At 36.5% G+C, this 25,701-nt stretch overlaps 1 protein-coding gene across 3 annotated transcripts in view; it reads left to right on the top strand.

The window, feature by feature from the left end:
• Positions 1 to 25,701, top strand: part of pitpnm3 (PITPNM family member 3) — a 169,258-nt gene that overhangs the window by 17,093 nt on the left and 126,464 nt on the right. For all 3 annotated transcript variants that reach the window (XM_038303410.1, XM_038303408.1, XM_038303409.1), the window contains exon 2: positions 23,231 to 23,326. In XM_038303410.1, the coding sequence (XP_038159338.1) occupies positions 23,231 to 23,326 (96 nt within the window). The remainder of the gene's footprint in view (positions 1 to 23,230; positions 23,327 to 25,701) is intronic.

Raw genomic sequence — 25,701 nt, 5'->3', positions numbered from 1 at the left:
AATGATTTTATCCTCATACTTCTACCAGTTAGTGGGGAAAGAAGCAGGGCATTTTGTTTTACAAATAAGAAATATTTTAAAACGTATTTCTGAATTCACTCAATTCTTACACAGAAAAGCAAGTACTTATTTTTTTGGGGAACTTTAACTGCTTTAATCTTATGTGTATGGTAGATCTAAACATTTTCCACACTTTTGTGTCATAAAAAAAAAATCTTGTTTTTCTTGTCATAAAAAATCTCTGCTGTACTGTAGCCTTGTTGGAGAAGTTTAGACAAGTATTTGGTTAAAAACTATGTTAATTTATTTTCAGCATTTGGTTAGTCATAATTTTCATTAGTTCACAGAAATCTGATTAACCTTAAATAAACTTTGGGTGTCCTTGTTGAATTTTCATTCCCATCCTTTTAAATGGCCTGAAAGAGTTTCCAATATGGCCTGTACTTACTTATGGCCTGCACGGTAAAGACAACCCTTCAATAAGTGAAGAGACAGTGTAGAACAACAGTGATATTACAATTCAGACCTTTCCTTAAAAACCAATAAAAAGACAAGGTCAAGGCCAAATCAAATCGGTTGAAAGCTTATTCATATACCACCTTCCTAAACAAGAGGATTTATATGAAACACTATAAAACAATACCACATCTACAACATGGAAGAACTCATTGGACGTAAATAAAAAAGTAAAAAAATACAACTGAACCAGATGATAAAAATGTGTTGACAGCAAATAAATAATCAATTAACAGATCGTTTTACTTTAAAAAAGGTAAGTCTTCAGCTTGACCTTGAACACTGAGATGTTCTTAGCATAATGTAGTAAAGATGTCATCTGATTCCACATTAGAGGTGCCTGATAGCTGAAGGCTCTGTCCCTATTCTGTTTGATTGGTACCTTTAAAGACCTGATAAGTTCAAGTCAATTCTTTAGACCTAATCCTAAATCCAACAGGAAACCTTTTGCTAGGGCAGAACTACACATAGATAACCACAATTACAGCTCGCAGCATGCGCCTTCAGCTCTGACCTCACCCCATAGGTAACAAACCAACCAGAGACTGCTATATGGTATATATGGAAACGTACCTCAGCTGAGCTCCGTGTATATGGTCCAGCTTTTCCCTTCCCTCTACAAAAAATCTAAACTTTTTCTCTGCCATTGTCTGAGAATGCTTACATCATATACAGGGTTCCATTAGTGCAATATCTTTAATTCATTTCAGTACTGTGTTTATTTCCTATTTACTGAATGTCTTTTGTTCTATGTTTCTTTTTTTGGTAGTTTACGTAGTAGGGATGAGTATTGGCATGGATGCCGGATACGATAAATATCACTATACTTGGGTCACAATACGAAATTGTCTTGTATTGCAATATCACTATATATTGCAATATTTTCCCCAGCTGTCAAAATTAAATGTATAGATAAAAAAGCAAGTGTTGTATATGTTCATCAGAAGATATTGATCATTTAGTTATTCTGGTGGTGTTATTTGGGGTTTGAGTCAGTCCATATGTCCTCTGTCTCTGCCTCAATTACAGATATTGCACTGCACAGCAAAAGGGCTCCACAGAACTATCTGCTAGAGTTGTGTTACAGAGGTGGCCAATTTTCCCTCATTATTTTAGGTAAAATGTTTTGTTTAAAAAAAAGGGATATTAGGAAACAGGAAAAAGATCGATATTATATAGGGCAGCCATAAATCATCATATATTGCCAAATTGATTTTTTCCCACACTCCTATATTTAAGTGCTTTCAATTCAATCAATTATCAATAAAAAAATGTTAACATGTACTAATGGTTAATTCAAACCCAGGTCCACATCTGTTTTAAATATGAATTTCTACTGGTAAATGAATTCAGTAATTTTTGATTGGTGATCCATATTGTTAATGCTAATTATTAATTGACTAGAATGATCAAAATAATGCTTTTTGTGCATTCATTTTAATTAGAAAATATTGATTATGATTTCCAGTTATAGTTAGAAATAATATTAGGTTGTTAAAATCTTAATGGCAAAATTGGTTTCAAAATGTAAACCCACAAATCAATGAATACAAATTCATTGGTTTGTGAGTTCAAACCAATAATTAATTAGTCTGTCATTTTAAAACTGAGTTCAAGCAAGGAGACGTGAGGTTAAAAGTGACACATTTCTTAGTCACCCTGCCCACTGCTGGAGGCAGCTTTGCAGTCCTAGGGCAGATTTTATCTTTTTAAGATGATTCCTGGTATAGTTGTTAAGGCTATGGTGACAGAAAGAAGGAGAGATGAATGACTACAATTATGCATTTTTCAAGAGCTGCACCTGAACCTCCCTCAGGTTTGCTAATCTTATTTCATATTTTCAACAGCTGCTTTCTAGTGAAAATGTATGTGCAATGAAAAAACCCAAAGGTGTGGGTTGTCTTTTTCTGCAAAAATATCTGCTCTGCAGGAAAATCAAATAGCAAGTAGACATGATTTAACAATTACAAATCTAGTTTAGGTGGGTAAGACAGAAAGATCTAAGTAATTCTTTAGAATCTTTAACATTTAGTAGATCTCAATACAATAACTACTCATACTCCTTTTCTTCCAGTTATCCAGGACTAGGGTTGTCAAAAGTATCGATACTCAAAAAAGTATCGATACTGAAACGTTGTATCCGGATACAATACTCATTTTCAAAAGTATCGATACAGTGCTACCACCAGTGGCACCTAAACAGTCATTCATCTAAAGTGCAGAATAGAGGAAAATGCACTTTTGAACACTATCAAGCTTACTTAATACTGTGCACAGCATACAACCTCAAAATTTTGTTCTTATTGTTTATTGCATTTATTTATTGTATTTAAATTATTAATCAAAATATTTCTGTTGAAGTTTTGAGTTTTTATTCTTGTGGTATCGAAAATGGTATCGAGTATCGAATATTTTCCTTAGTATCGGTATCGAGTTGAAAAGTTTAGTATCGTGACAACCCTATCCAGGACCCTCAGGCAGTGGTCTCAGCAGAGAATTTTAGACCTTCCTCTCCCCAGACACCTCCTCCAGCTCAGCTGGAGGAAGCCTCAGGTGCTCCTAGGCCAGCCGAAAGACTGGGTCCATCCAGCTTCGTTCCCTCTGCCTCCTCTTGGATGCACGTTCGTGGAACAGGTCCTGAAGTAGGTGTCCAGGGGGCCTCTTAAAGAAGATGTCTGCTACCTTAGCTGAGGCCTTTCAATGTCAAGGATGAGTACCACTATTCAGAGCCTATCGTGGATGGTCAAGCTCCTCACTCTCTGTGACACCTTATAGAAAAAAACTCCCAAAATATTTCAGCCTATTGTTTTTGGTATATCATTCTTTTGGTCATGATCAAATTTCAGGATCTTAGATGAGGGGAGGAATGTAGACTGTAGACCAGTAAATTGAAAGCTTTGCAGCTGCACTAATCTTTTTTTATCAGTCTCCCTCTCCATTATTCCCTCAATTGTGAACAAGACCCCAAGATATTTGAACTCCTCTACTTTAAAAAGTAACTCTACTTTAGCCTGAAGGGGTTAAGCCACCCTTTTTTGGTTGAGAACAATGCATTTGAACTTGGAAGAGCTGATCCTACCTCAGCTGCTTTGCACTTGGCTGGGAACCGCCCTAGTACATGCTGTAGGTCTTGGCAAAAGGGAGCCAGTAGAACCACATCATCCTGAAAAAGCAGGGAACAAAATACTGACTCCCAAACCAGAAGCCTTCTGGCAAACTACAATGAATCATCGAGCAACCCGCAAATGATGTAGAGCTAGTCAAGTGTTCAACATCCGGGACAAAGCCCACACCACTCCACCTGAGGTTGAGCAATCAGTAAGACTTTCCTCTTTTGTCCTTGACATAGGCATTCTCGGTGAGGCTGAGAAGTGTGAAGCTTGGTTTATACTTGCCTCGTCGAAGAGGGAACAAGGATGGAGCCTTGGCGCTAGGTCGCGCACCTCTGAATGTTTGTAGCTTGGCACGGACTGCGCGCTGCAGTCTTGTTCCAAATGAGAGGATATAAAGTTCTCCATGAACAAGTTTGTCTGTACTGACATCAAATGGTGCAAAATGTTCAAGTGGAACAGTGTGGCTAAATACAGTGAAGTTTCTGTTTATTCAGCGTACAGGGGAGAGTTTATTGGTTAAGCTTGTGGTACAAACAAGGATTTTAGTTTCTGTTTCCATCACATACAGCTTGTTTGAAACAACTACCCATAGTATACAATAAATCCAGCTTTGATTTTGTAAAACAACAATGTTTTTTTTTTTTTTATATCTCTTATATTAGAAAATGTCCATATGAGCTTGTTTTCACATCATCAGGTCTCTCTGTGTGCAGCAGGTAAACCTGCCTTTTTATTAAATATTATATTTATGTGAAGCTGCCATAAACACACCTTCTATTCTTCTATAATCCTACATTCTTAAATAAAAAATATTGTGTTCTATTTTGGAAGTGGTATGTCAACTGTTTCTTCTCATTTTTTATGTATTTCAACACATTATGCTGATCACTGCCCCTCTGTGTTTTTTGCGAGTACTGGACCAACTTCCCTGTCCACTATTAAAGGGTACAGTGCTTCTATGGGTTTGTGCACGGTGTGAACAGACCGGCCCAACAACCCAACGTGCAAACATATCTCAGCCTTGATTCTTTAATAGTTGCAACCCACTTTCTGGTCACCTAAGTCTTCCAGTCCAGGGACGATGTCTTCAACATCCACACGAAATGGAAGAGGCTTGTCAGTCATGACAGTTTAACATCTAGAGACCTAAAATACGCCGAGCAAATCTCATCAACCCTTGAAGGGTTGAGAATATCAATATATAACTCCCAGTCTAATATGGTTATTCAAAGTCATTGGCTACCTACTTCCCCTAAAAGCAGTGTTAGTAAAGGATGTAACCCTCTCTCGAGACACTGGAGAGTTTGCCAGAATCACTTTATGTTGACCGATACCCCATGGTCTCTCCTCTCAGACCAGAGTTTTTGCCTCTGTAACTGCTCTGGAAGCGGTATGCTTGGCCTCATAATACCTGCTTGCTGCCTCAGGAGTCCCACAAACTGGCTTTATAGGACCCTTAGTACTGTTGTCCAGCCCCGGGTATAGGGGTTGCCATTGTGACAGGTACCGTAGACCTTATGGCCATAGCAATGAGCTGCTGCTTTGTTAATTGAAGAAGAGAATGGCTCATGTCCAGACCCTTCTCTAGGAATCTGAGAGAAGTTCTTACGAAGGTGGGAGTTAAATATGTCTCTGATCAAGGGGTCTGCCAGACATTCCCTTGGCAGGTTTTAGGCCCACTGGAGGAGGGCCTCCCATAAAACCTTTTTTTCTTGGCTCGGTAGGGTCCAGCAAGGAGGCACCCAATCATCAGTACAATACGGTACAATACAATGAAAGGTTATAATAAACACACCTAACTCACTTCTAATTAATTCAGCTTTTTATTTAGAGATTATTTATTTTTATTTCAAAATAAGAGTTGCTCTCTGGAATTTAGTAATAGCATCTAGTTTTCACTCTTACTGTAACACCATTAATTTTCAGAGAACTGTTAAAAAAGCCTGTCAAGTTAAGCATAAAGTTGATACCAGCATCAAAGATGCATCATAGGAAGTTTTCTAGCTCTTCTCACAAGCTCAGTAAGGTTCCTTTTTTGAGCTGCTTGTTGGGTAAATGGAGGAGGAGCTGTTTTAATATGTATAAGGGATGCTTGTGTTGCCTGAGGAGGTGAGAGTTTTCTTGTCTTCATCTCAGTATGCTTGACTTCCCTAGCCTCAAAACTAATAAGATATTTAAGACCTAAGATTCCAATTTTAGGTGGCTGGGAGATTGTAGAAAATACTGTTATTAGTTTACTGTTCATAATATAAGGTTATTTCTCACATATAAATTTTTAGAGTCATAATATTACCAGAAAATGGAATTACTGTAATTACTTGCAGTCAGCCTTTTTGCATTCAAACAATCTTTTGCTGTAGGTACAGCGATTTATGGAGAATTTTACCCCTTGAACTTTTTTCAAAACCACTAACTTCATTGCATTTTGGGTGCAAAGTAGTTTACAGCTGTTGGGCGAAAGAAAATTTGTATATGGTGTTCATTAAGAAAACACGTCTTAAAGATGGGGTTTGTCTGTTGTTATGTTACTCCTTAATGGAATAAATATATACTGTTGATAGAATAGATACTGTTAGATAGAAGTTGAAAGCAATTTAAGATTAAAAATGAATTAATTAGACGTCTTTAAAAGCATTGTTTAACATGTTATCTTAGATGGGAGACCTTTCTTTATTAACCTTCACAAAATGCCTCCAGGATATCTCTTTGAGCAGCATACCAGCCACTAGTCCATTAGCCCTTAATGCTGACAACTGATGCATTAAGGGTGGTTAGAGTCAGTCTATCTGGTCAATTATATTAATGATATGAAAAGCATGAATGCATTTCTCCTACCAAGTATTGCAGCCAAACAGCATGGGTTACAGTTTTTCACAAAATTTTATTAGAATTTTAATGGAGCAATATGGAGCATTTTTAAAACTCATAAAATGTGCAACCTCCTTTTTGGTTTGCATCATTATGGAGAAACATCTCTAGAAATTAAAAGTTTTCTATGTTGCAAGCGCATGATAAAGGGCTAAGTATTTAAATTCAAAGAAATAATGTTCCCATTATTAAATACAATATGACCCTCTTATCAGCTAACTCTGGTCTGCATTACTCATCCTAATTAAATGATGTATAATAGGCTCACAGGTTTTCATGACATGTGTAACCGTAGACACGGTATAGCTGGAAATGTGGCTTGGTATCTGGATTGGGGCGAAGGTGGGTACTTCAGTGGAGCTGTTTCAGAGATAAATACTGTCTGTACACCATTTCAGCTGCCCTTCTATGTAAACGCCACTGCAAGTGGACAATGGAGAAGAAAAAGATGAAAGAGGCACGAAATGAATCACAAGGAGCCGTGTGTCTTCATTCTCCAGCTCTGAAGCAAAGCTTTTCAGATGCTTAGAAACAGGTCGCTTTGAACACAATTCATTGAAGAGCCGGGCTTTTCATTCTCTCTGTACTTTCCCTAAGTTCCTCACACAGTTTCATAAAACACGCTTTTGGGTTTTCCGCCTTTGATTTAGCAGACAAAAGCAATTTGATCATAATGAGAGATGTAAGGGTGGTTCTGGTGTGGGATTTTGCTTCAATGCTAAAACAGATGTTTAATGTGTTTTTAAAGACAAATAATGGAAGGACATGATATCAGGTTTATGAGAGGCAGACTGGTCTACCTAATAACCATATTTTTTTCCCACCTTTACTGACATTTCTAGGAAAATTACCTCCTTTAAAACCGGGACTCATAGGAATTTTTAATGTTGGAATTAAATGTTCCTTTTAATGATCAGAGCAGAATGTTGATGGCTGCTGTGAAGCTAACTGAAGGTGGTTTTGGCAAATAAATTAAGCACTTTTTTGATTATTAAAACAATAGTTGCTTATATGTTACTAAATATCAGAATATAGTTGTAATTTACTTTATATAGTATGCTCTGTCCATTTTATTTCTGTATTTCTTACAGCTTACTTACCATGTTTTTTGCATGGATAGATACCCTGGACAGGGTGTACCCCACTTCTTTTCCAATTACAGCTGGAGTCAGGCTCTCCCTGTTCCACAATGCTGCAAGGATAACCTGGTATAGACAATTGATGGATTGATAGATAGACCTTGACAAAATATCTGATCTGTGCTTGAAATATTCATTAGAACGGTCTGGTAAACAAAAAGATTAAGACTCTTGCACAAAGCTCGCTAGCAAATGGTTTCGCAGGCAATTACTTTTTTTATTATCTTTATTTTCTGTCCTTAAAAATAAGTAAAAAGCTAAATAATTACATAATTAATAAAAAGTAAAAGTAGGAAAAAAGCGCAAAAGGGGGAAAGATTTTTTCTATATTATTTTTTAGGTTTGGTTGAGATTTAGTCATTTGACATATAAATGTAAATAAAACTTGAATTAGTGTAAAAAAACCTAAGGATTGCTTTATTTTTCTGGTTGGGTCATTTGCAGCCCCTGGATGTCCTCTCTTCAGCTGTCAATGCATTGTGTCTCTGTCACTTTGGTACAAAGCATATCCCTACAGAGCATCCAAGCAACACATTTAGCTTGACTTGGAGTTTGTTAATACCTTATAACCTTTCAGCCTTTGAGAACTTGAAATTCACAAAATTATTTCTTAAACACAAAGACAACAGAAGTGTCCCTCATCGTGAGGGACTACAGTACTGGTCTATCCTAAATAGCAAATAAGATTTCAGATGGCATTTATTTAGAATGAATCTTGTTGAAATAAATTGAAATAAATATAATCTGTTATATGGAACACTTATCTATTTATATTGAGTGATCTGACATGTCAATTAGCACATTAATGTGTGTGTGTGTGTGTCACTGTACATAGTATGCAAATACAACTCAATTGCTGTTCTGAGGATGTTTTGTTTGTTCTGATACAGAGGGATAGCACTGTACATTTATATTTAATATTGTTTTGTAATTTTATTTAAAGATAAATATAACATATATTATTTTTTATGTGTCTTTAGAAAGCAGGAGAAGTATTTTTCTGTTATATTAAAAAAATATACTTACCAAACATTTCTATTGTTATGTCAGATCTACTTTTTAAGATTTGATTGGAACCCCCAGCCCTTTACAGGGGGACAGAACACCTTGCCTTTTCAGCCAGGCCAACAATTCCCTCAAACAACCCCCTTTCAGAGACATAGACAGGTATCCCGTATTGCAGGCTAAAAAAGAACCCAAATTACCTCCATTTCAAAGGGGCAGACCCGTTCGTCCGTTTCAATTTGCATGTTTTCTAAGCCAAGGCTTAGAAAACAGGCTATTTTTTTTGTTCCACTCGATAAAGCCTCAAATTCAACACTATTTCTGACATTTTAAATGGAAAAAGCTTCCTGGATGGGAAGCGAAACACGTTTGAACTTGAAAACAAAGTCCAGTGGATTGTTTTTTTGTTTTTTTTTACTTTTTTTGGAATTTTTTGATTTTTACCTTTTTTGATTTTTTGATTTTTTGATTGTTGCCTTGCAGTGAGAAGATCCATGTATAATGTCTCTGTTGGTCTGTGTTTTTTTCCTTTCTTGGACAGACTGTACTGACACAAAATTTTGCCCTGCTCTGGCTGGGTTAACAATGAAGTAAGAATTGAACCATTGATATTCCAGCTAGGATGTTTCAGTATTGAGTTTGCATATTGTTCCCATGCATGCATTAGTACTCTCTGTGTAATGAAGCTTTTTGCCACAATCCAAAAACATTAACTTTGAGGTTAATTAGTCACTCTAAATGGCCTTTTGGGTATCTTTCTGGATGGCTGTTTTTCCTTGTAAGTCATCATGTTGGTGTACCACACCTCTTACCCATTGACTACTGGAGTAAAGCACCTGCCCTCTTAAGAAGCTGCTAGAAGCCAGACCTTCACAAAATCTCTAATCTGTGCACAAAGTATTTATCATAACAATCTTGTATGCAGAGCAATTTGGACACTTTATGCATGCTCTACACTAGAAATCCTCTTGTCTTCATTGATCAGGAGTAATTCCTGGAACCAGGGGTATCCAGAGGTTTCAGTCATGCCAGTCACTGTCGAATATCTGTGAAGCCTTTTACACCCTTTTTAGAAAAAAAAACTTCTAACAGGCCATGGGCAAATTATTTAATCAAACATTTAATAAGAGATATTAAGTAGCTTGTAACAGCAACACATATCTGCTGTTACAGCTTCAGTTTGCAAGTCTAACTAGTCTACATCAATGCAAAACCTCATTAAGCTATGGATGATTACACATACTAACATAATTTCCTTCAGTTTGTTTTTGACTGCAGACAATATAGCTTTCCTATTGGGGGTTTGTTTGTGAGTGCTCCTTTTTAAATTATTAAACACCACTTGCAGTACAAAGCAATTATACCACCACTGATTTCCAATAGTCCACTCAGTGAAACAGCATAAGCCTTCCTATCATATTGAAAAGCTGTATACACAAGAAATATTACTTCCCTTACTGCACTTTACAACAATCTGAGTCAACATGTCAACCTGAAGTTATAAAGTGACATGAAGATAGAGGACATTGTATTATAAAGTCTCCATCCACCACCAAACAATCATTTTATCTTCCAGAGAGTGATATGACATTCACATTTTCCCTGCTGCTGTTTGCACTATAAACTGTAGATCTATCAGGCATTCACTCTGCCAGGATGCAGTGTGCTGTAAATGCCCTGCAGGGAGCTGCAAGAATAATTCCCATTACTCTGCGGGGAACACATTGCTTGGTGATAGGCGCACCAGTGTGAGGCTTCAGCCACCTAAGCAATTGTTTTGATTTTCTAAATCTTATCACAGATTCAGAGAGCAGGAATAGTTCCAAGAGTAAACCAAATGCGCAAGCAATACAAGGAGTTGGTATTCCTGTCAGCAGTAGACTTAATAAATAAGAGTAGTACAGGTGCTGGTCATAAAATTAGAATATCATGAAAAAGTAGATTGATTTCAGTAATTCCATTTAAAAAGTGAAACTTGTATATTATATTCATACATTACATACAAACTCATATATTTCAGATGTTTATTTTGTTTAATTTTGATGATTACAAATGACAACAAATGAAAATCTCAAATTCATCATATCAGAAAATTAGAATATTACTGAAGACCAATAAAAACAAAGGATTTATAGAAATGTTGGCCAACTGAAAAGTATGAACATGAAAAGTATGAGCATGTACAGCACTCAGTATTTAGTTGGGCCTCCTTTGGCCTGTATTACTGCAGCAATGCGGCGTGGCATGGAGTCGATCAGTCTGTGGCACTGCTCAGGTGTTATGATAGCCCAGGTTGCTCTAATAGTGGCTTTTAGCTCTTCTGAATTGTTGGGTCTGGTGTATTGCATCTTCTTCTTCACAATACCCCATAGATTTTCTATGGGGTTAAGGTCAGGAGAGTTTGCTGGCCAATTAAGAACAGGGATACCATGGTCCTTCAACCAGGTACTGGTAGCTTTGGCACTGTGTGCAGGTGCCAAGTCCTGTTGGAAAATGAAATCTGCATCTCCAAAAAGTTGGTCAGCTGCAGGAAGCATGAAGTGCTCTAAAACTTCCTGGTATGTGGCTGCGTTGACCCTGGACCTCAGAAAACACAATGGACCAACACCAGCAGATGACATGGCACCTCAAACCATCACTGACTGTGGAAACTTTACACTGGACTTCAAGCAACGTGGATGAAGTGCCTCTCTTCTTTTCCTCCAGACTCTGGGACCTTGATTTCCAAAGGAAATGCAAAATTTACTTTCATCAGAGAACATGACTTTGGACCACTCACCAGCAGTCCAGTCCTGTTTCTCTTTAGCCCAGGCAAGACGCTTCTGACGCTGTCTGTGGTTCAAGAGTGGCTTGACACAAGGAATGCGACAGCAGAAACCCATGTCTTTCATACGTCTGTGTGTGGTGGTTCTTGAAGCACTCACTCCAGCTGCAGTCCACTCTTTGTGAATCTCCCCCACATTTTTGAATGGGTTTTGTTTCACAATCCTCTCCAGGGTGCGGTTATCTCTCTTGCTTGTACACTTTTTTCGACCACATCTTTTCCTTCCCTTCGCCTCTCTATTAATGTGCTTGGACACTGAGCTCTGTGAACAGCCAGCCTCTTTAGCGATGACCTTTTGTGTCTTGCCCTCCTTGTGCAAGGTGTCGATGGTCGTCTTTTGGACAACTGTCAAGTCAGCAGTCTTCCCCATGATTGTGTAGCCTATAGAACTAGACTGAAAGACCATTTAAAGGCTTTTGCAGGTGGTTTGAGTTAATTAGCTGATTAGAGTGTGGCACCAGGGGCCATCAATTTTGAACCTTTTCACAATATTCTAATTTTCTGATATGATGAATTTGAGATTTTCATTTGTTGTCATTTGTAATCATCAAAATTAAACAAAATAAACATCTGAAATATATGAGTTTGTATGTAATGTATGAATATAATATACAAGTTTCACTTTTTAAATGGAATTACTGAAATCAATCTACTTTTTCATGATATTCTAATTTTATGACCAGCACCTGTACTTTAAGAGCACTTGCAGGTGAGTGGCAGTGTATCTAGTGCTCTCAACAAATTAAAATCTTAAATAAGAAGAGCTTCTGGACATGTTTTTCAGGGCAGCAGCTGTGTTTTTATTTGTTAGAGTACCTCATTTCTGTTGCTCAGTTGTTGTGCACCTCATCAGTTCCTTACTCATATTCTTTATGTGCCCTTGGGAGCTCTGAGCACTACGAAACAAACACGAACGTCTGTACCCGTCCATATATCTCCATCGAATGACCCTGTCAAATACCCAGACAGTCAAATAGAAAATATAGTTTATTGTGTACCAGATGCGCCTTGGCCTGGCAGGTTTGCTCAGGGCTTTATGTTTACAGATGACATGCTTCCAGTCATAATCAGCAGCCAAGCCTGCCAGCGTAGGCAAGCAATGGAGTGCTAGAAGTTGAGTAACATCCATCCATCCAGACATAAATCAGTTATTCTTGCTTTAAAGTACAGATGGTCGGTGGGTGCTGGAGGCCAAATCTGATAGGAGCCACAAGCAAATTGCATGCTCAATAAATGTATCAGTCCTCCCCAGAGCTACCAGATGGAGGCACAAAACTGTGCATGCTTACACTAAATTAGGTCAGTCTTACTATTAGTGTTGTAGTACTCGTGATTGGTCTTGGCCTTCAGACCATATTTTTAGGTTCTTGGTGTCATCTTGGTATTGACAGCATTTTTACTGGGGCTTGTCTCGGTCTAGGATGAGGGCACTCTCAGTTTTTATAAACGAGGTGGTCGAAACCATTGCTGATAAGCTTTCTCCATACCTTACTGATAAAATTTAAAAAAGGACACTCTCAAAAAAGGGTTAATAGAATCTTCAAATCATTGGTAGGATAGGCTAATGATTCCCTCCAGCTGCAGCTGCCACCCTCCCATAGTCAGTGTAACACTCACTGACACTTCCCCCGTGCAACTCCCTAAGTGTAGAGAAGTGAGAGATGACAGGAAGAATGCAGCTGAGTAAAAAAGGAAATGTTCAAACATGTTAACAAAAAAAATATGTTACTGAAATGTCAGCTTTTTAACATTACTCATTTTAATACAAGAAGTCTCATAGGTAGGAAATTTTTTGTCAAGCTATAGTTCAACAATTGAATCCATTTTCTCATTTGAATTCCCTAACATTCTACCTTCAGAACTTGATTTCAGTTCAAAGATCGCTGCTGTTGATTGTGTTACCTGAGATCACAATCAAAATCATATTTGTAATTAAATATATCTGAGTAATCAGCTGTTTTCCCTGTGATGGACTATCGACCTGTCCAGGGTGTAACCTGCTTCTCGCCCGTAGACAGCTGGAGATAGGAACCAGCACCCCTCCCGACCCCAGCAGGGATAAAGCATGACGGAAACTGGATGGATGGATGGATGGGTGATCAGCTGATAACTGATCTGTACAAAAAATAGCTATGCTTCCTTGTAACAAGGCTCCTGTTTTAACACCATTGATTTATCTCTGCATACAGTATATTGATGCACAGCATTCTCCACCACGGTAAAATTTGTTTCCAGTTGGATATTGAAGCTCTGCAGAATAACAAGCATCTGACACACAGTTGATCTTTTGAGTGACTCCGATTTAAATGAAGACAGATTTCTGTACTGTCTGCTGCACAATTTCCAGGTCTGCTAAAGATAATACTAACCTAACCAGACATTTAACTTACCTGCTCTGAAGCAGAGTGGCAGCCTCTGCATTCTTTCTGAGCCCCTTTGCTTTTTAAAGTCGGCACCAACACTTTAAAATTTAACTTGATGTCCACCCTTGTTTTTCTTCTTTTATTTTTGCTCAGATTATTATTATTGTAGAGCTGCTTCATAGCTAAGAGAATCTGGCATTGCTATTACTTTTTGTTAAATTAATCATTTTAAACAGCACCACTTTAGAAATCTTGTTGATCTATTGTTTTTGAAAAAAATATTTGATGAAAAAATATGACCTTACTTTTTAAAACCCTACATGTCATTTACAATTTCTTCCTCTGAGAGACGGAGCCTTGGTTAAGTGAAAACAATTTTGCACCTAAATCTTCCAAAGTCTTATTATAGATGCATAGCTGGCAGGTCCAATAGAGAGTTTTATATGGGTAATCACAGCAGCAGCACAGCCAAGCAGAAAGAAGAAGGGGAGTTTGAGCACACTAAGTTAGATCTCTCCCTGTAAATAGGTAACGTTGAGCTTTATGAAAGGACCAAAATATGAAATCAATCATAGAAAGGAGATTAGATCACCTGGGCCAAAAATAAAAGAAATTTTCAAAAACCCAATCATCAAATACTTTTTTGATAAATTATATACATTTGAACCTGGAGAGACTGACACGGATAAAAAGCAGTAATTAATACCTTTTAATGACATGAAAATAATAATAAGCCTTTCGCAATTAGAGTGCAGATGCGGAATGCAGTTCTGCATAATTAGTTGGGGCTAGGTTAGAGGCTTCTATTGCTCCGGTGTCTTCGGTGGAACGGAGGCTGAGGGGAGGAGGAGGAGGGATGCTGTTCTGTAGCAGGAATTGAAGATGCCTTGGACAGAAACTGGCTTATATTATGAAGGCAGGGAGCTGTACTGGTAGTTTGGATGATGAGATTTTGCAGGTGAACCTTCCAGGTTGAATCAGCACCTTTTTTTTTATTTTTTTTTTTTTAAGATTTCAATTGTTACTCTCTAATTTAATAATTTTTTTCCTATTAGGCATTTGGTACTAAGTAAGCTTACAGGTCATTTATTTAACTCTATTAAAAGTGCATACAGAAAAAAGTATTTAGGAAATGTTTCATTTGTCTCAGACCATTCTTGTTGCTGTACTTAATCATCGTTAATTTTTCCAGCTTTTTCCCCAAGAGGCCTTGCATGAATAAATACCAAAAGAATACATTGGGACAAACATGTAAAGTGATTAATTTACTATTGTAGTGTACACATTTTTTGATGTTTTTGACACTTGTAAATTAAATATAAGAATGAAAAAACCTTCTGGCAATATTTTACTATAAATTTATAGAAGCTTGTAGCACATCGGTGCATACAAATCTTGATTTAAACTTTTTTAGCCAAATCAAAACAGGGAACATAGTTAAGGAGTGTATTTCTTCATGTTTTGATTTTAAAACAGCTGTTCGGTGCTGATAGACTATAAAAATACAATCTATGACATATCAAGCTCCTTGGGCTCATCCCATTGGTCCTAAAGAATACATCCCTCCTGGGACAACCCAGTCTCATGGGAAAATGTACCCCCACTACGTTGGTCCACACTGCAAAACGTAGTGGAGGTACATTAATGGCCATTTTTTTGTGGTACTGTTACATTTCTTCTGCCTATACGCTTTCTATTGTTTTACGTCCTAGTCACGTGACTTTCAAGATTCCAGCTGGGAGAAGAAAAAAATATATATAGATGGCCGACATTCGCTCATTTTTTGTGGAAAGATTAATAACTTGAGTTTGTTTTTGCATTAAAATGAGTTTTGATTACATTTCTAGTGAGAAATGTATAGTTTGTTGCCAGCATATTTACTCAGGGAATGTAAGTATTCACTTGCTTGTTCGTTTCTTGCAAAGATTTTTTCAAGATAATGTGAAACTGTAACATTTTGGTATAAACATGGCTGAGATTTCTCTAACTTTTAGTGGGAAAATCAATAATTTCAATCAGTTTCTGCATTTAAATAGGTTTTGATTACATTTATAGCGAGAAGTGTAGGGTTTATTTACATAATATTTACTTAGTGAACATACATAATCACCCGCTTGCTAGTTTTTGCTACGTTTTTCGGATCTCGTCAGGATTATGTGAAATTGCAACGTTTTGGCTGCTACCCATCGCCTAGCATTTAGCTGCCGCCCCGATTCAACATTGAATTCTTTGTGATTTAACTCCATCTGACGGATCAAACCCTCGCCACTGCGGCGTTGCGTCTGAGGTGGATTTTCAGATCAATGCATTACGTCGTGGCATACGGGAGAAACTAATTAAACTAGTTAAAAAAAGGATCATGGGTTAAGATCGGATGTGTTTTATTTGGAAATCTACCGGATCCTTTGTGCAATTAACTTCCTGTTTGGTGCGATCTCATTGATGGGTTTTGACCAGATTTTGACCAAAGAGGAACTAAAAAAAAAAAAAACAATTTAAATACACAACCAGCATATCTGGAATCAATGACAGAGAGCATACATAATCACCCGCTTGCTAGTTTTTGCTACGGTTTTATGACCTACTCTTAATCTGATCATTATTATTTCTTCCCTTCGGTTTCTCTCATTAATATTTCTATTTAATACTGACTTTTGTACTTTATATAACCTTCTTCCTTTTTATCTTCATTCCACCTTTTTTGCCATTTTTCAATTTCTTTCCTCTTAATAAATGATTTTCCTTTCCCTAAAGGAATTGTAATTGTTATTGCCTCCTCTAATTGCTAATTTGTCTACTACTACTACATTTTCCAACTTTGACCTTTTAAGGTTAGCATATTGACCAAAAGCTGACACCAAAAATAAAGCAATCGATTATGTACAACAATATGCTACATTTAATGAAGACTAATACAGATTTTACTCTCTTATAAGAATTAGTTTTAGGTTTTATAGGGGAGAGTTTGTATCGGCAGTCATCTGGGAATCTTTTATGTATTTACTGGTAAAGAACAACCTCTCAACCCATTTAATGTAAATGTTGCGTCGAACCAGAAAGTTATTTGAAGAGCATAGATGCATAAATATATGCATAGCTTTAACAAGGGCCTCATGAAGGTCTGTTCTGTTATTCTCTTTTGGAGAATATAGACATTGTGGGCATTCATTTCCCTGATAAGCTGGTGAAGATTCTTAGACATCCAGGTCATAATCATTCCAAAAAAAACAAACAAACAAAAAAAAAAACTTTGGACTTTGTTTTTCAAGTTTGAAGACTTCCCATTCAGGACGTTTTTCAATTCAAAATTACAGTAGCCCAACAAATCCTTGTTTTGGCTAGGAAAATATGCAAATTGAACCTGATGCCTGATCCCAATAGCTTGACTGTGAACCGAATTTGATCCCTATTACTTTTTGGCCACATGCACATTATTGTGCTGCCTGGTCAACCCTAAGAAAATGTTCTGGAACTGCCACTGAACTGACACCCAATGCATGGAAGGTAACCCAAAAAGGGCCATTGTTAGAGAAACTGGGTGCCTACAAAGTGCTGTTTTCAAGCTAATTAATGGAAAGTTAGCTGGAATGAAAAGTAGACAAATAACAATTACAATTCCTTTAGGGAAAGGGGAAGGAAAATCATTTATTAAGAGGAAAGAAATTGAAAAATGGCAAAAAAAAAAGGTGGAATGAAGATAAAAATGAAGAAGGTTATATAAAGTACAAAAGTCAGTATTAAATAGAAATATTAATGAGATAAACTGAAGGGAAGAAATAATAATGATCAGATTAAGAGTAGGTCATACTTATTTAAATGACAATTTATACTTAATAGGGAGGAAAAATAATGATAAATGTGAAGGATGTGGAGAGATAGAAAATGCAGATGTATTGATGAACTGCAAAACATATGAACCTGAAAGGAAGAAATTGAAAAGAGGACAGGCCAAGAATGGAGTCTTAAAGGATTATTGGGAAATAAAGGAAATATAAAAGATATTTATAGATTAAGGAAAGCATTATTTATTTATCTTCAGAATACAAAATAAAAAAATAGAATTTAATAGATGTAAAACAATGTTGCTACACACTCATGAACAGTAGGTGGCGGTATGCCCGCCCCTTCCCTAGAGCCCGGTGGGATCGAGAACATTTTGAATGGAAATCAAAGGGGAGAAATTAATAAACTTTTGGTCCCAGTCGCTCTCTGTCACTGATTCCAGATATGCTGGTTGTGTATTCAAATTGTTTTTTAAATTTTTTTTGAGTTCCTCTTTGGTCAAAATCTGGTCAAAATCCATCAATGAGATCGCACCAAACAGGAAGTTAATTGCACAAAGGATCCGGTAGATTTCCAAATAAAACACATCCGATCATAACCCATGATCCTTTTTTTTAACTAGTTTAATTAGTTTCTCCCGTATGCCACGACGTAATGCATTGATCTGAAAATCCACCTCAGACGCAACGCACGCAGTGGCGAGGGTTTGATCCGTCAGATGGAGTTAAATCACAAAGGATTCAATGTTGAATCGGGGCGGCAGCTAAATGCTAAGCGATGGGTAGCAGCCAAAACGTTGCAATTTCACATAATCCTGACGAGATCCGAAAAACCGTAGCAAAAACTAGCAAGCGGGTGATTATGTATGCTCTCTGTCATTGATTCCAGATATGCTGGTTGTGTATTTAAATTGTTTTTTTTTTTTTTTAGTTCCTCTTTGGTCAAAATCTGGTCAAAACCCATCAATGAGATCGCACCAAACAGGAAGTTAAATGCACAAAGGATCCGGTAGATTTCCAAATAAAACACATCCGATCTTAACCCATGATCCTTTTTTTAACTAGTTTAATTAGTTTCTCCCGTATGCCACGACGTAATGCATTGATCTGAAAATCAACCTCAGACGCAACGCCGCAGTGGCGAGGGTTTGATCCGTCAGATGGAGTTAAATCACAAAGAATTCAATGTTGAATCGGGGCGGCAGCTAAATGCTAGGCGATGGGTAGCAGCCAAAACGTTGCAATTTCACATAATCCTGACGAGATCCGAAAAACGTAGCAAAAACTAGCAAGCGGGTGATTATGTATGTTCACTAAGTAAATATTATGTAAATAAACCCTACACTTCTCGCTATAAATGTAATCAAAACCCATTTAAATGCAGAAAGTGATTGAAATTATTGATTTTCCCACTAAAAGTTAGAGAAATCTCAGCCATGTTTATACCAAAATGTTACAGTTTCACATTATCTTGAAAAAATCTTTGCAAGAAACGAACAAGCAAGTGAATATGTACATTCCCTGAGTAAATATGCTGGCAACAAACTATACATTTCTCACTAGAAATGTAATCAAAACTCATTTTAATGCAAAAACAAACTCAAGTTATTAATCTTTCCACAAAAAATGAGCGAATGTCGGCCATATATATATTTTTTTTTCTTCTCCCAGCTGGAATCTTGAAAGTCACGTGACTAGGACGTAAAACAATAGAAAGCGTATAGGCAGAAGAAATGTAACAGTACCACAAAAAAATGGCCATTAATGTACCTCCACTACGTTTTGCAGTGTGGACTAACGTAGTGGGGGTACATTTTCCCATGAGACTGGGTTGCCTGGGATCCCAGTCAGAGCTCGGAGGAATGCCTGTGTCACTGTCAGTCATGCTTGTGTACATGCTGCTCACACCCATCTTCTGCACAGTGTGTGCCATTGTTCAAGCTCAAGATAGACGGTGTGCTACTGTCATGCCATTCTGGACTTTTTGGAGCTTGCTAAGTTTGCTCCGTTTGCTAAGGAGGTAACAGTTTGCTCCTGTTCTATGAGACATTGTTGAGTGTTTAAACCGGAACGAGTACAAGACTTTAAAATGTAATTGAAAGTAATATGTAATGTGATTTATTCAAGAAATAAATTATAAATAGATCACTTAGATTTGCTGTGCATGCCTTTATTTCTGATTGAAGAGATGGCACATTTATCGTTATCGAAGTAAAACTGCTCATTTTACCATGATATTGATTTAAGGTCATATCTTCCAGCCCTAACTCAATCACTCCAGTCTACTGCTTTCCAGTATAGGTGAGGATTATGAAGAGTAAGTCAAGAGGTACCCTAAAACATTGGGAAATTGGGGTGAAAAGATCAGGGGGAAAAAATGACTTATTCAATATGATTGCCTGACACCAGAATTTTTACTGGTTCATTTCAGTGTGTGATTACATGCAGATAACTTCCATCTAGAGCTGAGACATGAAGTGGTTCAAGTTGGCGTACAACAGGAAGAAGTAATGTTCAGCTACATTGTTATCCATAAGGCTTAGTTCACAACCAGAATCCATGAAAGCAAAAGAGGGAAATGGTTGATTTAATGGTAGAAATAAGGCTAATGCTAAGCGGAAGGATCTGTTCTTAAGACTGCCCATTGGTCCCTTTAGAATGCTGGTCTAATTGCTATTGCATAATGGTTGCTCTTTCAAGGACTGAGCTAATCCTTCCTGAACCTCCTCAGTCATCTTGCAGTGCAGGGTTAAAAGCTCCGTAGTGGCTTAGTCTTCTTGGAGCCCTCTGTAGAACAGTCTGCTGATGGCCAGAGCTACTTTAGAATCAACCTCAAGAGAGACTTTTAGATTGTAAATAACTTTGCTTGTCATTGTGATCAAAGTTCTGGGAGAAAAAGATTTTCCTTATTATAACTTAAAGGATCTTGTCTTTATTTATAAGATATACACCTATATAAAGTAGAGCTCTACAGTCATATTCAGTCAATAAATGTACTGTATGCATTCCAATGAAATTCCTTTGGCAAATTAAAAATACCTGTAAAAAAGCACAACAGCCATTATTCAAGTGTTAATAAAGTAAACATATTCAAACATACTTTTCAATATTTCAGTATTAAAGATGTTTTTAATTGGACTGATTAAAATAACAAATGTGGCTTGATTAAACGTTATTATTATGAAAAATCTATATTGTTTCAGTATTATCTGACCTTAAAGGATGAGACTGTCTAAAAATCCAATTCAGTAAATCTTTTTTGGACTAAGATGGTTTTGCGCAGAAAACGAAATAAATACCTTGAATGATGTCTAAACAACATCGAAGGCTAATTGATTAAGATTGCCAACACTGTTTACAGTCTTTTCTTTCTTCCAGGTTGGAAGAAGCTTCATCATTCATCATTGCTGAAGTAGTATCACATAGTAACATTTTGTGCATACCATAGAATTAGGACATGATGGTTCGCTTTGCAAAAATCTTAAGTCATGTATGCATTTTGCCACAGGGCAACCACAAACTCTAATCTTGATAGAATGAAATGTGATGGAATGAAGCAAAGAGCATAACCATTATTTTTGCATATAAAATATGAAGTGTTGGCTGTTGTTACATTTGACTTCAGCAGACCACAAAATGATTCAAAATGTTTGCAATTTAGTGTAGAGCTCTGTGAAAACCTTATTTGTTCGAGAATTGAGAATATTGCTGAAAACATAACACTAAAAAAGCACATCAGACTAGTGAAGTATTAAGTTGTGGAGAAGCTTAAAGCAGAATTAGCTTCTTAGGAAATATCCAAAACATTTTATATTTTTTAAGGCACTCTTTAATTCGACATCTTAAAATGAAACGATGGAACAACCTCAAACCTAAGAAGACATGGCCATCTGCATTAATTTAGAGGCTAAGCATGGAGAGCAGTATTTAGAGACCGCAAGGATGCCCATGGTAACTTTAGAATTATAAGAGAGTGGCAAGTTTGTCACATCTTTAAAGAATTACATTTGTAGTTTGCCTCAAGTCATGTAAACACAAGAGACCTGTAAACAAAGGTGTACCAGTCAAATTAGACAAACATTGATCTTTTAGGCATACATACTAAACATAAGAGGCTTGACTTTAAAAAGGTTTGCAAGCATCAAAACATGTGTTAACTTGAAAAAAGGTGCAATTTTTTTACTCTTATAGCAGCACTTTGAGATACCTACATGTAAGGAACATTATAGATAATATTAACCATTTTAATTGTTATTATTGTAACCCATGCATGACAATGTGTTAATTGTGATTTCTTTTAGAAATGCAAAAAAAACTGTAATGTTTCTCTGCTTAAAAAGGCACAGACACTATATAAAATGGCAGGGATTTATATTTTTATATGCATGGGGTTGAGGTTTAAATGTTGGTTTTGGTAGCTTTGATTAATGAAACCACTGCAGTGATTTTTAAACTGGTCAAAATCTGTAATGCTGTGCACATATCTGTTCATTTCTACCGATTGCTGTCATAATCATAGACCCGGGCTTCCTTAAACAGGCAGATTATATTTTTCTTGTGAATGATACAGCAGAGACTGGGGTGTTTTTGAATCTTTTCACTCTAGAACCCATTTTTAAATTGTGCTGTAGTTGGAAAAAACATGTGGTGCACATGAACAATAGAAAATGCAAAAAAATCTCTAATACTCTGAACACAACATCATCATCAGGGAACATAACTGGTTCAGCATCATGCATTTTTTATTTCCAAGAGGGTCAAAATACGTGTTAATACTAGTGAAAAACAAAATCAAGGACAAAAAACAAACAAACCCTCAGATCCAACCAGAAATTAGTATGGTTAACCTAGAGCTCACCTATGTTAATAGTATTAATAATGTATTGGAATGTTCCAGTCAAAGTATGCAGCCAAATAATAAAAAAAATAGGAAAAAACAAAAAATGCTTTTTATCTAATCCCTCTTATGTTATTTTATTATTTGTTTATTATTATATATTTTTATTTGTAATATATATATTAAAAAAGGATTTTCTTTGATGAAAAAATATTAACTTTTTCCCTTTTCCTTACAAAACAAGGATAAACCATTATTCTTGCTTTGCTGATTAATTTATAAGTGATTTGTTTTAGTTTGTATTGACTCTTTTAAAGCCAAATATTGCTTCTTTGTATTGAAGGCAATCTTTGTTTTGTTCTGAGTGCTTGCAATGGTTTTAGAAGGGTCCTTGGAAATAATATTGCCAACACAGGAGAAGTACTTCAAGTCATGTTTCAATTCATCTGCTGAATCACAAGTCAGGAAATTCACTACTAGGTTTTCTTGTTTTGACACTTGTGCACTATTGCACTAAAGAAAGTCCATTTAAGTATTTTATCTCGAGGAGACACTTGAGAAGCGATCAGTTTCTGCAAGGGGCTTTCAAGCTTGCATTTCCCATATGGACCTTTAGAGCTGTCAACAGTCCAGCAAAAAAGAAAAATAGATAAATAAAATGTATTAAAAGATGTAAAGAAAAGCATTATCTAACTGTCCCTTTAGTTCTGTGATTAATGGCATGAACTCTGCCAGTCATATCTGGTCTAAAAACAGATTTTCTGCCTTTCTCATCGTTCACAGGTTCAGGGCGAAAACACAGTGCCTCTCACTGGCGTCTGCAGAACATCGCCCAAGAATCAGTCGTAAGCTCAGATGAGGAGTTCTTCGATGCCAGAGGTAAGATCGTATATAAGATAACTCGAGAGGAGTATTAACGATTATGAAATTAAGAGAGCTGCATAAGGAAATGCATCTGTGCTGCAGGCAGAGCTGTTGTTCCTCAGATATTAAAGATTGATGGGGGTCTTAAATCCACTGAAGCTCATTTTAAATATGATAATAAAAAAAAACATTTTAGTTGTTATTTTGGATCCACCTTTTAGATTCTTTAGGATCCAGTTTGTTAGATTTATTGCTAATCTTTTGTTGCTTACATGCAACATGATTCAAAACAAGAAGATGATTCATAATATTTTATTTTCTGTAAAAGAAAACCCTATTATGTGTTGAAATGGCTTAAATGGATCTTTCCCGTGACGTCATTTAATATCTCTGGATCTGCGAATAGGTCTTTATGTCCTTCTCTTGCACTGCTGCAGCTGCTGACCCTCCACTCAGCTTCCACACTCTTGACTCCTTGTCTTGATGATCTTATCAGTAGTGTGAAGAAGGTCCCTTTGGCATGAAGCCATAAAGCTGCTGTAATGGTTACTCAGGCTGCGACATAAAAATCCCAGACAGCTGCTCAATGTGCAGATCTAATGATATGTTAATTAAACTCTTTTCTCAGTATTAGTTAGATGTATTAACCAAGCTGTGTCTCAGGCCCTTTAAAAGGGAATTGGAAAGTCAAAGAAACACCACAGAATAACTGTGTTTAAAGGAATCCAGATTTTTAGTTCAAAAGTTGCAGATGGTCTTGAGGTTAAGGTTTCCAAGTCTTTGTTTAAAATATAAACACTTATCTGCACCTTCCGCGTCATTTTTTGTCTTACTTAGGATTTCTTAAAGTGCAGCAGTGATCAAATACAAAAATTGGGAGAAAAAAAAAACATGGTGCAAAAAAAAACTAATTGATATGGTCAGTTTGATGCAGAGACTGTGATATGATTAACACATTTTTCAACATTCAGCGTTTTCCCCCCCAGTTTTCAGTTAATCATCCCATTTGTACTCAAAACATTTTTCTTTTACACATTTAGAACATTTTAAATTTTTAATTTAACCAGCGCTAAGATTTAACTGGTGTTAAGAACATTACTCCTAGACCCCGAAGCCGCCTGCAGATGTTTATGTCAGTGTTGTCCTGAAACTTTCATTGAATTAAATTATAACTACTTCGAACCCTTAATTGTCCTTTCTACTTCTCCTTTCCGATCATCACAGCCAAATACACAACAGTGTGATAAATATACTTTGCATTGAAGCTTGAGCTTAATTAACTCACAACTTCCTTGAACTTCCTTCCAAGAGATCATTTCTGCATTTTTGAGGCATGAGTATCTCTCCCCGGATGGATGCTCTATTCCACTGGGAGTGCAGTACAAACTGATTTTTATTGATATTTGCCATGTTAATTTCCCTCTATTTATGGATGTTGAGCCTAAACATTGACTGTTGGAGCTGCCTAGTGAGCTTCTTTGGTTGAAACTAGGGCAGTGCCAAGATGCGATGATAGCATGTCATGTGTAAAATAGTCTGCAATTTTTCTGCACATTGCAATACTGTATATGAGTAATATAACCACAAAAAACTACTAAATGTCCATCTAACCTATGACTTCTTGTTGTGGTCCTAAGGATAAGATGCTTTACAACAGATGAAAACAACAAAAAAAGATGAATAATTTTGTTCTCTCAGCCCCATCTTGGGGATTGTTGCTGCTTGTTCTCTACATGTGACTGTCCATGGCAAAACAAGGAACACGTCTAACCAATACTGTTTTGGGGTATTTACAGATCCTTAAATACTGGAGGTGAAGCTTACTAATGGTGTCAGACTTGTGAACATCAAAAAAATAATTAAAGAAGATATGACCGTTTGAATGTTGACAATCTCTGTGGTACTCTAAGGAAAAATCAGCCCTTGAAAAAAATATCCTTGAAGCTAACTGGATGATAAGAAGCTATACACAGCAGTACAAAGGCTTCATGTCAACAAACTGCACTATTTTATATGTAATTTACAGCACTGTATATAATATTTGTGTTACATCTATGCATTGATATCTTTCAAATATCAAAGAAAAAAAGAATGACAACACCAAGTTTAACACGACCACACACAAAAACTAACTGCAAAACTTAAAACCTTGACATTTACAAAACTGGTAAATGTCATCTGCTTAAATATTTTTTTACCTCTGAGATTGTTGCAACTTGTCTGCAAGTTGCAACATGACTGAAACTAAAAGGAACATTTTGGTTATCTTGTTAAATGTTTTCACTTAATCGATAAGAAAGAAAAAATGCTTAAAGGTATCAGTTTGGGTGTATTTCAACAATGTATTTTCCTAGCTGTATTAAATACAGACAATTTTAATCCAATAATTA

This window comes from Cyprinodon tularosa, unplaced genomic scaffold, assembly GCF_016077235.1.
Source record: "Cyprinodon tularosa strain WSP-4 unplaced genomic scaffold, ASM1607723v1 ctg51, whole genome shotgun sequence".
Taxonomy (NCBI): domain Eukaryota; kingdom Metazoa; phylum Chordata; class Actinopteri; order Cyprinodontiformes; family Cyprinodontidae; genus Cyprinodon; species Cyprinodon tularosa.
The sequence above is the reverse complement of the archived record's forward strand: the minus strand, read 5'-3'. Positions and strand labels throughout refer to the sequence as shown.